The sequence below is a fragment of the Dendrobium catenatum genome, unplaced genomic scaffold (assembly GCF_001605985.2).
Source record: "Dendrobium catenatum unplaced genomic scaffold, ASM160598v2 fragScaff_scaffold_645, whole genome shotgun sequence".
NCBI classification, from domain to species: Eukaryota; Viridiplantae; Streptophyta; class Magnoliopsida; order Asparagales; family Orchidaceae; genus Dendrobium; species Dendrobium catenatum.
Window position 1 is genome coordinate 223,994 of NW_021319107.1, and position 17,876 is coordinate 241,869.

Here is a 17,876-nt window from a genome sequence, read left to right on the forward strand (position 1 = left end):
AGATGACAATGAGTAGGATGAAAGACATATTGGTATTAAAAATTATTATGCTGAATGGTTCGTCATTGATTCGATCAAAAGGATGTCTGACTTGAACAGATTATTGTAGTGTGAGAATGCTCTGTGAAGTCAGCTGGATGCTGCACTTTTATACGGGGGGTTTGTGGAGAGGGTGTTGGGGTCCTCTAATAAGATACCAAATCTAACCACTGTATGGGACGGCTTTCTTTCTAATTCTTAAATCTGTTTTTTAATACAAAATTAAAAAAAATTATAATGAAAAGCTGCTTTAAAAAACAGAAATAAAGTCGTTCCAAACAAACGTCGTACATAGTTAACTTCGACTTCATTTGGGATGACTTTTTCACTGCTTCTTAAAGCTGCTTTCTACTAAAAAAAAAAAACTATTTTAAGAAGCAATAAGAAAGTCGTCTCAAATGAAACCTTAGTGCAAGGGTTTTTTTTGATAATGAATCAAAAAGAGGATCTAAGTGGAGTTAGCTACACTAATGATTAAATTTATTTTCCATCCAAAAACTCAAGCGTATGAGTAATTTTAAACAAGGTGATATTTTTATATTAATATATATTTTAACCATCTAATATAGGATTAAAATCAAAGCTATCGCTCAACATCGGCCACTACAACCCCTGAACCCCCTTAAATGAAATGTCATCAAGTATCATACACACTAGAGCCCAATCAACTATATGGTGGCATTGTGAGTCAGCATACTTTTAAACTTAGGCTTCGTTTCATTTGGGACGGTTTTCTTACTATTTTTTAAAACAGTTTTTTAATAAAAATTTTTAATTTTTGTACTAAAAACTGCTTCAAAAAGCAGTAAAAAAATCATCCCGAACGAAGCCTTAATCATACTAGTCGCCAGCTTAACACTCATGGCATACCCAAATTGCCTGAATCACTCAAGCTTTGTCTGGGATGGCTTTCTTACTACTTCTTAAAGCAATTTTTTAGTACAAAAATTAAAAATTGATGAAATTATGACAAACATAAAGGATAAGTGGATTCCAGAAATGAACAACAACATCACCATCAAGCCTTTATCACACTGTAGAGAAAAAAAAAAACTTCAACTTGTTTAATGTAAGGTTTAGCTAAGAGCAACAATATCAAGGCATCAATGGCCTAAGTTGCTGCAGGATGCTTCCATGGTTCCATTGCGTATCTGGTCACTTATATCTTTTACATGGCCGGGGCCATGAGGCAGAAACACAGTTGTATTCTTCGACGAATTCCCAAGTTCCTTGATGGTGTCGAAGTATTGGGTCACCATAATGAGATCCATCACTTCCTTGGCCGAGGTGCCAGAGACGCTATTGGAGATATTAAGGATGTTCGCTCTCAAACCTTCTGTTATTGCTTGACGCTGCTTGGCAATACCAACACCACCCAGATACTTGGCCTCAGCCTCTGCTTCAGCTTTCTTCACCAGGATAGTTTTCTCTGCCTCACCTTTGTAAATACTTGCAAGTTGAAGCCTCTGAGCTGCAGTAATAAGTTGTGATCTTGAAAAAATGAGAGTTCAAGTGCTCATTTGAAATTTTAGCTTGCATATTAGCTCATTTAAGTACTCGTTCAATTAATTTAAGCAAGTCAAGTATAAACATATATGCGAAAGATCAGCTTGAGCTCGAACCGATCCAAACCATGATGTACTTAGCTCAGCTTTGTCTCAATTGATATCTAAATTTTACTGTGTCAAATTTAAAGATTTGGTATCTTCAATTTTCTATCTTAAAAGTTTTCCTGTCTTTAGATGAAAATCTGAAAAAAAATTACAATAACCAAAAATAGAAATCATGCGCATGAACAATCCCTATAAAGAATGGATTGTACTCTCCAATATCTGTGTTGGTTTGATTGGAATTTGGATCTGTGTTAGCATAACTCAGCACTTTTGGAAAAATCAATAGGCTGCTTGATTGGATAAATCTGTTACTGGTTTCTTTTTAATGGGACTTGATAGAGTTTCTTAATGGACTGTGAGGCATGGTGGTCTTCCGTTTCTTACTAATTAGGCTCTGATTGATGGGTTGCTATGTTTGAAACCGAATTTGAATAGATGTTACAATTATGCCATCTCCTTTGAAGCAACCAAAATACCTAAGTCAAATACTTAATGTAGTCGAAGACGCCTACCTCCACTAATCAGTTTTGAGTCTTTTTTATGTCAATAGTCATTTAGTCCGTTATTTTATAGCATTTCTCTTGATTTATCATTTTTTCAATTCTCAAAAATAAAATGTTCATTTACTATTTCAAGTTAATAGTTAAAATGCCCATAAATTTATGGTTAATATTATTTATAGTAAGAATTAGGTTATAATTGGAGATGACTGACTAATGAATTAAAAATTGGTTTTTATCATCATCATTAGCCTTATCCAAATTATTTTAGGTTGACTTTATGAATCATAATTTTTCATAATTTATTGTTAAGTGCTTCCTGAGTTTTTTTTTTGGCAAATTATTTTGACAAACTTATATCCATATTACTTGAAGTATGCCCATTTTTCTTCCTGATCCAACAAAATTAATTTTAATTATCAGTCTAATGTGTGCATTTTTATCCTTTATAGTACATGTCCATACCATTTAAGTATATTTTCAACTAGTTTATCTTCATTATATATCACTCAAATTGTTTATCTAATATAATCATTCCTACTTTATAACACATTTATCCTAATATTCAATTTTTTATCGCACTAAATTTAACTATGGTCAATTTTTTACCATCCAACACTTGAATCCACACATCAAATCGAATATAGCAGTAATTTTATAAAATTTAACTAAAAATTCCTTAAGGCATAGTTTAATTCCAATAATGTAGTCTTAACTCCAAAAGTTATATCTTTTGTTGTATAATGAATCTAAAATACTTTAACATACTACACCATAGTATTACTTTATCTTCTAACAGACATGAAATCATAATTGTTCCAATTACTCACACTAAAATTGTTTATCATATATTTAGTATTTGTTCTGCTAATTTTAACCTCAATATCTCCTTAAATATTTTCTCTTTAGTTCTAGCTTTTCATTTATTTTAGCTGGTGTATCAACAAGTAGCTTAGGCATATGGGAAAAGAATACACAAAGTAAATTCACTTTGAATGTTCTATATAAGCATGCTATATATTCAATCTTAGTTTTTCAAATTTTAAGTCCGCTACTTAAAGTATTTTCTTCCTTATTTTAACTTTCAGCATATTTTAACAAATTTTCCAACACTTAAAATTGTCATCTATAAAAAATTTAAATAAGTATTACATATGGACCAATAGCTGTATAATGTATCTACAGAAGTCTTCGTCCTTGCTAACTCTACTTCACTTTTTAGGATTACTTTATATTATATCTTATTATTGTAATCAAAATGATATTTTCAAATAGTTTCATCCTTAATTTTCTCATTTAATAATTTATTAAAGTAGCATTATATCTTTTCTTGATGCCTTAATATTCAGCAAAGATCATATTATTCTCAATTATAGTATATTTAACTTGATTAAAATCCATAAATCACTTATCGATTAAAATCCATAAATCACTTATCTTTTCCTTAGCTATTTTAAAATCTCATTTTCGACTTAGCAATATACCTTCATATAAATCATCTATATATGAAGCTTTTTCTTTGCTCTATATCTTTTTTTTTTTGCTTTGGCATTATCTTCTCCTAATTGTTGTTCCTCCTAATCATAAGGCTTTCATCATGATTAATTTCTCTTAACACCCTGCATACTTCCTCCGAGGCTTCATACCTCTAATATTGGATTCTTCTCTGTACAATAAATCAAGGTATCAGAAGTACAACAATCTGCAATCTCCAATTTAGGACTAATATAAATACAAATATAGCAGAAACAGGAACGAATTTGATCACCTAAACCATAGATTCATTAGTTCCCATTGAATCAAAGCATCAGCAGAACGTTTTTCATTATCATTTGGTAAGTCTCTATTCAATGATTTCCCAGTGCCCAGTAAATGGATAACAATAAACTACAATGATGATGGTGATGTTGTTACAGAAGCCAATATAATAAATAATGATCTGGTTCTTACAACAAGCATTTGTGTGCGTGTGAGAGGGCAACGAGGGTTAATTTTGAGAAGATGATAAACGAGGAGCATCAAATTACTGATATGGAAGAGGAAACAAAGCCGTAATATCAAGTTGATTGAGGAGATACTAATCATTGAAAAGTCATGGAAGTTTCATCAACGAAAGAGAAGATGAATGGGCAAAAGCGATTATTTTGTTGGGGAAGAAACCCCTCCACAGTTGGTCAGAACTAAACTAACACTGACAAGGTCCATTACACATTGGTTCATGCCATGGCTCAAAACTACCATCCTGAGCTTTGTTAAAGAGTTCCAAGGGCATCAAACCAAACAAAACAATAGTCCTAATTTGATCTAATTAATGACAGGTTAAAGGTAACTGCAACAACTCAGCTCAGTTAAATCCACTTCAATAAAATGATACATAAAAGAAGACAACAAATCTCAAACACCATCATATAGAAATATTTACTAAGAAAATCATCTAGAAAACAAAAACTCATCCAATGCAATTGTTGAGCTATAATATTCCTGTTAGATGACAGAAAATTATATAGGACTGCATCTTTAATGAGTTGCCTTTCTAGGAAAGGCATATATCTGTCTGCACTCAGGCTTGAGAGGTGAGCAATAAACGAAAATATCCACCAAAAAGAAAAATATTATAAAATAAATAATACTTGTTCATATTATAAATAGTTAGCATGTGTGATAATTTATTTAGATATGATAGCAATCCCCTATAAACTTAAGGTGGCATGGAAGAAGCCAACTTTAGTTTGAAACTAGTAATAATTAGAGATGAATTAGTTGAAGGTTTTGTTAGCCATAGTTATGAGAATCACTTAGAAGCACAAGTAATATGCGAAAAATAGAAATGTGAATGAGACAAACAGAGTTAGCAATGAAATCTGTGTCAGAGAAAGAGTGATGACGTCATATATAAGATCATCAAACAAAAGTATCAAAATAGAGTGATGAAGACATTATCAACAAAGTGCGTCGATGAAGAGTATCCATAAAAATGTCAACTGAAATGCATCAACCAAAAAATTTTGATGAAGAATACAGATAAAGAGCGTTGACAAAGAGGTAAATGTAGTAAGGACAAAAGTTGTTAAACGGATTGAAATGAAAACAAGGAACAATTAATGCAGCAGTGTCAATATGGAAAGAGAAGATATATTGGAAAATATATTATGTAATACAACAAAAGGTCGTAATGTGCTCGTTTGCAAGGAGGATGTATGGTTTCGTTGAGATCTTAATACAATGGATGTTATAGATTATAGAATCAGCCAGTGGTTATTGATCGAATTACCCTAGGGATTGGGAAAACATGCAGTGAGGAGGTCGCCTGGAACTCAATGAAAGGTGTTAACGAAGACAATAGATTGCAGGTAGGCGAGGCCTAGGGCAAAAGTAAGGTGATCATGAATACTTAGATGACAGTACCAAGGGGAAATAATGCCATGCTAAGTGAAACTAAAGGAGCAAATCTGCCAAGCTTTGCAATGCAGACAGCAACCAAAGAGATCAGAAAGTGAGCCTGAGGATTGGCAAGTTTGATGTCTGGTGCACTACTGCAAACTAGTAATAATTAGAGTCGACAGCAAAAACAGGAGAAGGATCACAAGCAAGCAATGCTAGCAGGAAGAATGTGTGACATATAACATAACTCAAGCGGGAGATGGTATAGGTTTCGTTTGGGACGGCTTTCTTGCCGCTTCTTAAAGCAGTTTTTTAATACAAAAATTAAATTTTTTATACTTAAAAAATGCTTTAAAAAACAGTAAGAAAGTCATCCCAAATGAAGCCATAATCACAAGTTTGAAAGATCTCAACTGCAGATACAGGAACAATTGCATGTTATATTTGTGTGGTTAACAATGGTTGTAACATACAAATAAGGAATGAATGGATCTTTACTCAATAAGCAAGGGATCAAATACTCGTGTGTAAGAGATATAAGTAGAAGGCATGGCACATGAGGTGGTGACAAGCATGTGTGAGATAGATCAACGATCATTGAAAAGCGGGGAATTTGAGGGGAAAAGATGATCCGAGAGATATTTTTGCTCAGATACCAAGTTAGAATGGAGTGAGAATTGAAAGGATTACATATTTACTGAATTGTCTTCCAATGCAAGCATATATGTGACTATATATAGGCTAAAAGAGAAAATAGAAAAATTGATTATCCTCAATAATGATAAAATATTATAATAATAAATAGTATCAATTTCTATTATAAATATTTAGTCCATGTAACAATTTAGACATGATAATAATGCCACCCTTGATGATCCCATTTACTCTTTAATGATAGGTCAAATCAACTCAAATAAATTTGAACCCTAATGACACGTTCAAAAATTACAAGTACTTAATTATTTTGACTAGCAAACAAAAAACATGCATACATTCTCACAAATAAGTGCTCCTCATAATCTAGTTGCATACACTCTTTAGGTTGAAAGACAACGGAGGTTCAATAAACAATGACATCGTAAGTTAAGGTATAATATAACAGCTAATTAGCAAAAATGAGAGACCTGAGCTGTTATATTTCAATATGAGCTAAATATTTTCAGAACCAGAAAAGCTTTCTAATTCATCAAATGCAACTTCTAAATGATATAGATCAATGTGTTTTAAAATTTCAATTGCTACTCCACAAAAAATATGAGCAAATTTAACTAATATCTGAAACATGCACCTGACATATCTAAAGCAACAGACAAAGGACACCCAAAAACTTGAGAATTTATATCTCTTAAAGCTACAGAATTACACTGAATATTTCTTGAAACTCAACAATTATATATTTTGTTCTTGGGATAAATGCAAAATCTATTATTCATCAATAATAATCACCGAGCATAACTTTATCAAAAGGTTACCTACACTAATCCAAATATAAATATGACGAATGAGTAAAAGCTACTGAATTGCGCTTGAATATCAGGTAGAATGAATATAAAAACAAATAACAGCTAAGAAACAAACAATATGTTAACAACAATAAAAACAGGTAGCAAACCCAAAAAGAACAAGTACATAAACCATCAAAAACTGAAGATACAAACCTGCATTTATCTCATTCATTGCTTTACGCACAAAAGAATCAGGTATAATGTCAACCATAAGAATCTGCTCAATATTATATCCATAAGCTCCCATTACCTGGTCAGTTATTTTCAGGAACAGGTTAATATAAATTACAATGCATGATAAAGATAAGGATGATAACTTATTCAAAACTCAAATTTGATGATCACCCGAATCTTAATTGAGTTAAAATCAAAATAAATTTACTTCCAACTCAAGGATGGCTTGTTCAGTATCAAATTGATTCAACACGAAATTGACTCAAAACATGTAAGCATAAACATTTACATGCAATCTTGAATTTGAGTTTTCTCTTTGAGATCTAGGTTTTGTTTTGGGCTCTTGGCTTCGCCGGAGACTTTGGAGAGTACATTCTTCCTCTCGAATTGAAGAACAAATTGTATCTTTGCTATTTTCATTGTCTACTAGTAAAATACAAGCGTTTTCTCCTCATCTTCTGCAGTTTTTCTCTATTTTTCTACTGTTTTTGGCTGATTTCCTGCTGTGGACAGCAGCTCGCTTTGAGATTTGTTGCTAAAGTGATTAGAGAATACTTGAAATCAAGTATTTCCTATCAAATGTTTAGAACAATTTTTAAAAATACTTGGGCCAATCAACAAAAATAGACCAGGAATCAATCATTTTTTTCAGGACTTGCAAAGTTTGCTCAACTCTAAACCAATTTCGAGTTTAAGCAAGTTTTCTTGAAATCGGCCCAGTACCAGCCCAAGACATAAGCAATTATTATATTTCACAGAACAAAGAACATTCAAATTGGAATATAGGTTGCCAAATGTCATGATCAAGTTAAATTCAAGCATGAAATAAGGTGTGAAGATTGCATGTAAATCTACAAATTAAACAGAAAGGGAAATTTTGCACATATGCAAACTTGTTTACAGGAAATATATAGTTTAAACCCATGTTCTGCACAAAAACACAGCTTAAAAACCAGAAAAATAAACTAATTTACTGATTTTATTAAGAAAACGAAGGTGAGAATTGATATTGCTGATATGGAAAGAAATACAGTAGTCAAATAACAAGAAGACCAATTTTATGACCTCAGATATACCCAGTCAAAATAAAAGAAACGATTTTTTCATTGCCAAGCAAGTAAAGAAATTGCTGAAAAGTTTCAGTTGTTGAATGATATTTAGTTTCTAAGACATTGAAAATTATTCATATACCCTAAACTAACTAAAAAGATAAGAAGATTCAATTACAAAATCCATGATGTCCGGAGACAAATGCACAGAGCAGATTTAAGCTACCTTTTCAAGTTCATCCAGTACAGCCTTTGCCACTTCACCCTTTTGTTCAAAGAGATCATCAAGAGTCATTCTCGGGACATGGGCCCGAACCACTGCAATTGGAAATAAGGGGAACAACGTCATTTAAAACTTAGAAGAGGCACACAATTATGAAATATGAACTCATATGAGGGTCCATTTCGTTTATTGAAGAACAAAAAAAAAATCATGAAATTTGACAGAAATCCTCTCAAATACAAGAAGAACAATTATTTGATTGGATGTAGTTAGCAATTATTATTATTATTTAGCTGCAGAAATCCTCTCAAATACAATGATTTCATTTTCACACATAAAAGGACAGGAAAGCGAAATCAACATTTTCTTAAACATGTTTTCGACCAAAAGCAACCAAATTACGCTTCAAACTAATTTAAGAAATGGTGTTACCATCAAAAACATAAGCTCGAATCTGTTCCTGGGGATTTTGCAACTCATAGAATGCATCATCAGCGTTTTCCTTGATAACTCGATACTGAATAGAACAAAGTAATTGCACAAAAACATTGTCCTGCAGAGATTGAATCAAAGTTAATTTCGGATTATGCCCTCAAAGCATAACTTTTGACAACTTAGACATATATAAAGAGCGAAGATTCAAAGTTGACCACATATCAACAAAGAGTGGAGACATAGATTAGATTACCGACTTGCATCAACGAAAATTGCTCCTAACAAAAGATCAAAAGGCTCTAACCGAATTATCACAAAGAAATGAGAAAATAAACAAACGTTAAACCCTATATGTTGAAAAATGGGAGCTTTCGACAAAAACTGTAATCGGCGTTAAGGTTTTCCGATTCAGAGACAATTTCAAGATTTGAAACGGGTGAATTGTGCGGCTAGATGGGCGGACCTTGGTCTTAGTCTCGATGCGAACTTCCAAAGAAAATACACGTGTAGATAGGACGCCGGCAAGGCACTCTCCGGCGAATGGGTTTAAAAAGTGGAAGCCCGGGCCGGCGATTCGCTGGAACCGCCCCCACTGCTCCACCACACCCACAGTCGCTTGTCCGATGCAAGCGAAGCAGAATAACCCTTTCGACGTCATCCTCAAGTTCTCTCTCTCTCCCTCCCTCTGCGCGTATCTATCCCTGTTCGGGCGTTCGAGTTCCACGCGGCAATTTGACGAAAGAGAATGGTTGGTGCCTCTCTACTTGTAGACTTGTAGTTGCCCGTTCGATGATGCCTTAAACACATTTGGATTTCTTTATACTCACAAAATAATAAACTTTGAAGCAATTATAGGCCATGAGTACATTGATTAAAGCTCTAACTTAATAATATAATGCTAAAAATAAATAAAAAAATCTCAAATTTATAGATATCAACGTTAAAGTCTAAAATTTTATGTATTTTATTGAGATAGCACTTAAGAAAAATCTATTTTTATGATTAAAATCATCAAGATTAAGGCTTCGTTTGGAGCAACTTTTTTTATGCTTCTTAAAATAATTTTTAATACAAAAATTAAGAAGTAGAAAGAAAGTCGTCCCAAACGAAGTCTAAATTAGGTGTGCCGACAAACATAACAAATTTCAAAGATAAAAAAAATAAAAATAAAATAAAATAATGGATGAAAGGTGGATTGTCAATGATAACATAAGGATTATAATCAAAGAAATTTTATTATTCAAAGAACAATAATAACATAACGATGCAAATAAAACTTATAGGGAACTCAACAAAGGACCTTTAATGCTAAGCCATTGAATTTGCCGCCCACTAGTCGAGGTTATTCTCCAAAGAGAACTCGTTGAGAGACTCCATCATTTGACAAGGGGTTCTCGTTCGAAGAACTCGTCAAATATATTCTCTCTTAATTTAACACTCACCCGAAGTTATCCTTAATTAATTGATGGTTACAAGTATATCTCATCCCTAATATGACTAGCAATAAATATGTAATTATTCCTGATATGTCATCAAAAAATTATCTTAAACGGGCGCGAATCTCAATGCAAAATCAAGTTGGAAACTTCAAAAATTAATTCGGAGACCATTCGAACTCCGATTTCAGCAAACTTACAGTCGAACTGAGCGTCTCGGAAATACGAACCCAACGACACCAAATTCGACTCAATCCGAGCCCAAATGTTCAAATCAATGACCCGAAGCGCTGTTGGAAGGTTTGAACCACAATTTGGGTTACCAAGCGATTTCTTTCAGACCCTGGTCTCCTGTCGACTACGGTCCTCACGACCTCCGTCGCCTACTAAGGTCACTCCGACCTCCATCACAGGACAACGGTCTTTCTGACCTCAGTCTCCTACCGACTACGGTCCTCCCGACCTCCGTCACCTACTACGGTCGCTCCGACCTCCATCACAAGACAATGGTCTTTCAGACCCCAGTCTCCTGCCGACTACGATCCTTCAGACCTTCGTCGCCTACTATGGTCCATCTGACCTCCATCAACAAACAACGGTCTTTCTGACCCCGGTCTCCTACCGACTACGGTCCTCCCGACCTCCGTCGCCTAGTATGGTCACTCCGATCTCCATCACCAGACAACAGTCTTTCAGACCTCGGTCTCATGCCAACAACAATCTTTCAGACTCCTATCTCCTACCAACTACGGTCCTTCAGACCTTCGTCGCCTACTACGGTTCTTCCGACCTCCATCACTAAACAACGATCTTTCTGACCCCGGTCTTTTGCCGACTATTGCCCTTCCAACCAAACAAACATGTATATGTAACTCCCACCGTGTAATGCACTTTATATGATGTACATTTGTTACATCAATCCAATGCCTTCTCCCAAGGAAGGGCCTCATTTGTAATCGAGTGCAAATACTAGTTGATTCATTCAAACTGGGCCAGGCCCCGTAGTTTTTCCCCCTTTTCAGGGGTTTCCACGTAAAAACTCTGGTGTCTCTTATGAACGCTACACACTCACTCTTATCTTATTGTGTGCTGGATCTTCGTACAAATACGTTAAACTTTATATTTCTCTACCGCCACGAATACTCCAGGACGCAACAATACCTTTTTTATAAATATTGGTCATTAGTTCAATATGAGTAGTACAAATCTAACAAAATACTCTACAATAATTTTATATGAAAACTCCCTTTGGGTATTAAATTTTAGGTTGGGGTCTTATTGAATCAAATTTTGAATTTGAGTCAAAAATTGATATAGTTATTATTCATGTTAAGTTTAAACGAGTTGATCTCGCGTTAAACAAAATCTTATTTGGGAAATCAAGTAATGGTTGAGTTAAGCGCGTTGTATTGATACAAAAAATGTATGATCCATATAAAAGTTGTTTGGTTGCCTGCAAAGTCAAAGTGACTGTGAAATATTTCAAATGCAAGAATTTTGAAAACATTGACAATTGATTTGAAGTAAAATAAATATACTGTAAAATTTTGATGCATTTGAAATTTATCTTATAATTTATTTGTATGTATTTAAAATTTTCAAAATTTAAACAAGTTTCAAATGCATCAATTTATTATAATTAATGCGGCCCTCCGCCTCATGAAATTATTATGTGCGAACATCGAATCGAAACATAATCAGAGTGCATCATGCCACCCTTTTGCTGTGTACCCCTATGAGCCGGGTGACATGACACACTATGATTTAGCTCATTCGATGTCAATTAGGGGTGTAAACGAGTCGAGTATTTACCTTATCAAGCCTGGCTCGTTTAATCCTTAATGAGCTCGAGCTCGGTAAGTGGGCTCGAGCTCGATTCGTTTAGGAAATATCAAGCTCAAACTTGACTCGCAAGCTCGAGCTCGTTTGAAAAATTGTAGATGCGGATAGATTTTTTTTATAAAATAAGCTTTCAAATATTATAAAAAAATAATTATATATATCGAGTAGCTTGATAAAATTTTGAGTCAAGTCAGGTTGAGCTCAAACTCGAGCTCGTTTATCATTCGAGCTTGATTGTAGGCTCGAACTCGAAGCTCGATAAACTCGGCTCGCGAGCTCGTTAACGAGTCGAGTTCGAGCCAGCTCACGGCTCACTTACACCCCTATTGTCAATAATTTCTCCTCTGCCTTATTTTCTTCTTAGTATAAGAGCAGTGGGACCCAGCCCGCGAACTCACGTGACGCTTAATTATTTCTTAAATCATCCCGCCTATCAGTGAGCACTATTCATTTAAAATTAGAGCTAGTTAATTTACCTGAAAGAATCCGCACCAACAGCTCTTGATACCTCGAAGACGAAAGCCGAGGCTTCCTGGAACCTTCCTTGCCATCAATATCATCCAGCTCTGAGTGCAGGTGAACGCCCGCTGCAGATTCTCGGCCACTCCTCATCCTTTTTATACCTTCGCCCACCCTTCTCCGTCCTTCACTATGCCAACCATCAGATCGGCCACGGAAAACCTAACCCTATCCCCGAAGATCGATCTGGCCGTCTCCACCTCGAGATCCTTCCGGGAACGGTCCCGGAGCTGCGCGGTTCTGGAACCACCGTGAGCTTCGGCCGTGCAGGATCTTCGTCGATCCAACGGCCGGAGAAGCGATCGGACGTCCGTCACGTCCCGTTGTGGCGCGCGGCGGAGGGTGGAGATAGCGGGAGGATGGCTAAGCTTTTGATGAACGTGACGCTGGAGCGGAGTTTGGGTCCGATCCATGTGGTGATGTCGCCGGAGAACACGGTGATGGATTTGGTCCGGACGGCGGTGGAGGTGTACGTTAAGGAGGGAAGGAGGCCGCTGCTGCAGTGTGCAGATCCGAAAGGGTTCGAGCTGCACTACTCGCAGTACAGTCTAGAAAGTACGCATTCTTTTGCTTCGACTTTACTTACTAGAATTGTGTTGCACTGCATGGAATATTACGCTGTTTTTTTTTTTTTTTTTTTTTTTTTGTGGAGTACAGTTCTCCTAGCTTTCGAATAGGTGAAATTGTGGCAGCTACTTCTCGAAGTCGATGATTTTTTTTTTACTCGCCTGATTAATATTATTTTTTTATCATATTTTAAAAAATGTACAGTTTATTATTTAGTTTATATTTTTTTATTCTATGCTCTTGTGTGTTGCGCCTGCTTTCCGTTTCTTCCTCCATTAGAGCGTTGTAGATTCAGTAGGGAAACTAGTTCGCATAGCCATCCTCTGTCTCCACCCTTTTTTTTTTTTTTTGGAAAATGAGAGGCTGAGCCCAATTTCATTGATATAATGATGTAAAAGTAGGCTCAAAACGGTATTAGAACCCATTAGAGAATTACAGAAGAGGGGAATAGAGAAAATAAAGCAAAATAAGACATATTCCATAGACAAAAGACATGACTTGGAAAGTGCAAAATCACCCATAGCTAGGTGAAGTATCTGAACATCTCAAGCGCGGATCACTCCCTGGTTGCCGAAGAATTATTCTGTGTGGAGTGTGGAGGGCGTCCGGAGATCAATAAAAATGTGCCACGTCACCCCATTGGTGGGTACCCAGCTTGGTACCTCTAGGTATTCAGTGCTTAACTAGATGGTTCTCCCGTCCGGTCTCCGTACAAAATAAAAGCTCTTGTGAGAGTGGCCATCCAAGGGAGCATAATGATGGCGGGTGCAAAGCTCTTATCACCCTCTTGCAAAACCTCAAAAAGATTGTCCAATCTAGCATAAAAGGAATAACAACCAGGTAGCCTGCAAGATACAGGAAGGAAAATCCAGCCACTCGTCGGGATAAATGTAGAGCCCTAGTGCAAAAAAATAACCCCATGGCGCAACACAGAATAAGGGAGAACATATCAGATAGGTGTGAACTAGAGTTGTTGGATCAGACGCAGGATTTCTTCAAAGTTCTTCGAGTTAGAGACATTGGCCATTGTTGTGTCTTGGAATATTCGTGGCGGTAGAGATATATAAATTTCAGTGTCTTTGCTTTATATGAAGATCTAACAAACATATAGATAAAAGAGTAGAGGTATAGTGTTCATAAGAGATACCAAGATTTTTACATGGAAAATCCTGAAAAAGGGAAAAGCTCGGGGTCTGGCCCAATTTAAATGAATCCACTAATGTTTGCAGTTGATTACAAATGAGGTCATTTCTTAGGGGGAAGGCCTTGGCTCGCTATAGCCAATATACATCATATAGAGTGCATTACATGGTGAGAATTGGAAGATTCAGTATTGACATGTTTGTTTTGTCGGCAGGACCATAGTCAAAGGACGACAGAGGTCGGAAAGACCATAGTCGGGTGACGATAGTCGGAAAGATCATTTTAAGGTGATGGAGGTCAGAAGGACTATAATCAGTGATTGACGAAGGTCAGTAAGACTGTTATCAAGTGATGTAGGTCGGGGGGACTGTAGTCGGCGGGCAACGAACGTCAGAAAGATCGTAATCTGGTGACGAATATTAGAAGGAATGTAATCAATCTAGTGATGGTAGTCAGAAATATCGTAGTCTAGCAATAGAGGTCAGAAGGACCGTAGCAAGCGAGCGACAAAGGTTGGAAAAATCGTAATTGGGCGACGGTTGTCGGGAGAAAATATGATAAGAATTGGTGGCAGACGTAAGTTCAATAATAAATTTGTGGCTGACTATAATTTCGATGATGGTCGGTGGTCGGGCATAAAATCGACAATAGTTGGTGGCCGGACGAAAGTTCGGCGAAAGACTAGTGAAGGTCGGCGTCCAGGCGTAAATCTGACAATAATTGGCAGTCAGGCGAATGTCCTGTGACAATCGGTAGCCGGGAGTAAGTCCGGCGATAGTCGGTGACCAAGCGGTGGTCGAAGAAGAGTTTGGTGACAAGAGAGATCTCATATTTCACTTCCTGTCCTCTCTTTTTTCTCTTTCTTGCTCTCATGTTTCCTCCTCCCCCTCAATGAAGAATGAGAGATCTATTTATAGTTTTTTGAAAGTGGTATAGCCAATAAATAGGGAGGAGATTAAGAACATGTTGTGAGTGTTTTGAATGGACTGTCGATATCGATTTCTTTGATCGTGGATCATTTATTGAGTATTTAAGTGATTTAATGATATCATAATTCAACGATCTTAGGCTTGTTGGATTCGTCTCGTCGAGCCGCTCGATTCAACTATAACTATGTCACGTTTGAAAACCGTTTAGTCGTCTAATTTATGGTTTGAACCTTCCAATGGTGCTTTGCATCTTTGATTTGGACCCGTTTGGGTTTGGATTGAATCGAATTTGGTGTTGTTTTGGAGTTCGAATGATTTTGAATTTAATTTTAAAAGTTTTCAACTTAATTTGGCCTCGAGATTCGTGCTCGATCAAGATTAATTTTTTTTATGATATACAGCCGTAATAGTTCTTCTTATTACGTGCCAAGTAGTAGCAAGAATGCTTATGGACCGCCAAATGCAATAGATACAACAACAAGCATGTAAGCAGTAAAACATTCTAAATTGTGGGGGAGGTCCAAAATATAGTGGAATAATTGAATGACGTTAGGTCTCAGTAAAAAAATAGTAGCCCAAGGTATAAAATGGGTGATAATATTAAATGAGTAATCACATTCAATGAATAGTAGATGTGCATTGTTTTCATTAGAATTGTTGCATAAATGACTGAATGTTTCAGCATGTATACCCTTTCTGATTAACTTATCAGTAGTTTTCAACCCACCAATGATCACCAACCAACCAAGCAATGCATGCAAGATAGAGTGCATTGAACACAAGTCCAATGCATGCAAGATAGAGAGCAAATCATGAAATCTCACCTGATTTCCATGACTTAAACGAGTGGACAGCGACATACAAAGGATTTTCTTTGGGTTTGGAAAGTAAAAGCGAGGTTTTCTAAAGAACCTACGGCTTTGGAGCGTCATACATGCAACCATTGGCTTAGGGTTAGGGACCTAGGTCTTTCTAAGTTTTAAGAGTTTTACCTCGCCGGGTTGTCACGGTGTAGCTACTATCCACTCGCCTTGTCAAAAGGCGAGAAAATGGAGGAATGGAGGAGAAAACTGCTGCTCAAGAAATCTAAGCTGCTGGTTTCGCCGCCGACACTTCGCTGATATCGCTGTTTGAGCTGAATGGAAGAGGAAGAAGCTTGAATTTGCTGTCAAGATGTCCCCAAGTACTGTCTTGGCTGTTTGGAGCGTTTAGATGCTGGCTTTGCTGTCCCGAGTTCGCCGGAGTCGAAGGAAGAAGGAGAAGAAGCTGCTATCTTCACTGACCTTAGAGGAGGGAAGCAAATGGATGTCTCAATCTTTGCTCGGCTCCTTTGGAATGCACAAGAGGCTTCGAACCACCGGCCGCAACCTTCTCTGGTTCGGCTAGGCCACTCGATTCACCTGGACCGCACGCGGGGAGACACGCGAAGGAATCCGTACGGGGAGGCCTTTGTATCTCCCTCTCTTGCTCTACGCTTGCGATTCACGTAAGCCGAAGAGGCTCTTCTCTCGTCTTCCGCTCCCTCTATACGCCAAACAAGGGGATTTTCGCTCTCTAGTGGATTTTGCTGTAGCCACGCAAATCAAAGGGAAGTAACGGGAAACAGGGCGGGATTCCATAGGAAATTTGAGCTGTTCATTTGATTTCTTGATTTGGGAAGTCAAATGAGCATAAATTTGACAATTATGGATGGAATTGAGCCCTAATCCTATTTGGGTCTGATTGGGTCCAATCGGAATTTTATGAAATTAGACTAGAATTGACACGGAATTGTATCGAATTTGGTTCGACGAGGCTCAATTGGGTTTGATTTGGACCGATTTAGGATCATTCGATCAATTTGATTTTAATTTAATTAGATTGAGCTTAGTTTAATTAAATTGTCAATCTAAATAAATTGAGGCTCGATTTGAGTCAAATTGTGTTTGACGGTGATCGATCGCATCAATCAAGTGCGATCGAGCTCGAATTAGCTCGATTCGGGCAAAATCGACCTCGATAATCAATCACTGTTTTTAAATATAATAAAAAAAGTAGAGCTGTCAATATTGGACCCGACCCGAAAATTTCGGGTTTGGATTGACCCGAATCCGAAGCGGGTCGGGTTCGGGTCCGGAAAACCGACACGTTTGAAAAATCGGGTCGGGTTCGGGTTGAACCGGGAACCCAGGAATGACCCGGAATGACCCCGCCCCGTCGCGTAGAGTAGCATCCTGAGGTCATGTCAGCGTCGCGTCAAGTCCACTGCGTCGCGCGTCCCGCTGCGGCGCTGCCGTCAGCCCACTGCTGCCGCCGGGTAGTTTCTGGCGTTAGTTCTGCGTCCCGCAGTCGCGCGAGTCCTGGCATCCCGCGTCACTTCTGCGTCGTGCGTCCGGCTGCCGCCGGCTTCCGCTGCGTCGGGCGTCTCGTTTCTGCTGCATCGTGCATCCCGCAGGTCGGGTCGGGTCCGGGTCCAAAAAATTGACCCGTTTGAAAAACTGGTCGGGTCGACCTGAACCCGAATAGTGCCGGGTCAGTTTCG

At 37.3% G+C, this 17,876-nt stretch overlaps 2 protein-coding genes across 2 annotated transcripts; one reads left to right on the forward strand and one right to left on the reverse strand.

The window, feature by feature from the left end:
• Positions 1–1,011: 1,011 nt before the first annotated feature.
• LOC110098742 (hypersensitive-induced response protein 4) lies at positions 1,012–9,691 on the reverse strand. The gene is made up of 5 exons (XM_020825655.2): positions 9,383–9,691; positions 8,917–9,037; positions 8,488–8,579; positions 7,192–7,288; positions 1,012–1,510 (listed from the first exon to the last, which is right to left on the reverse strand). The coding sequence occupies exons 1-5, from the start codon at positions 9,575–9,577 to the stop codon at positions 1,143–1,145; spliced, it is 873 nt and encodes a 290-aa protein (XP_020681314.1). The 5' UTR covers positions 9,578–9,691; the 3' UTR covers positions 1,012–1,142.
• Positions 9,692–12,196: 2,505 nt separating this feature from the next.
• LOC110098738 lies at positions 12,197–17,863 on the forward strand. The gene is made up of 2 exons (XM_020825652.2): positions 12,197–12,211; positions 12,665–17,863. The coding sequence occupies exons 1-2, from the start codon at positions 12,197–12,199 to the stop codon at positions 13,391–13,393; spliced, it is 744 nt and encodes a 247-aa protein (XP_020681311.1). The 3' UTR covers positions 13,394–17,863.
• Positions 17,864–17,876: the final 13 nt, after the last annotated feature.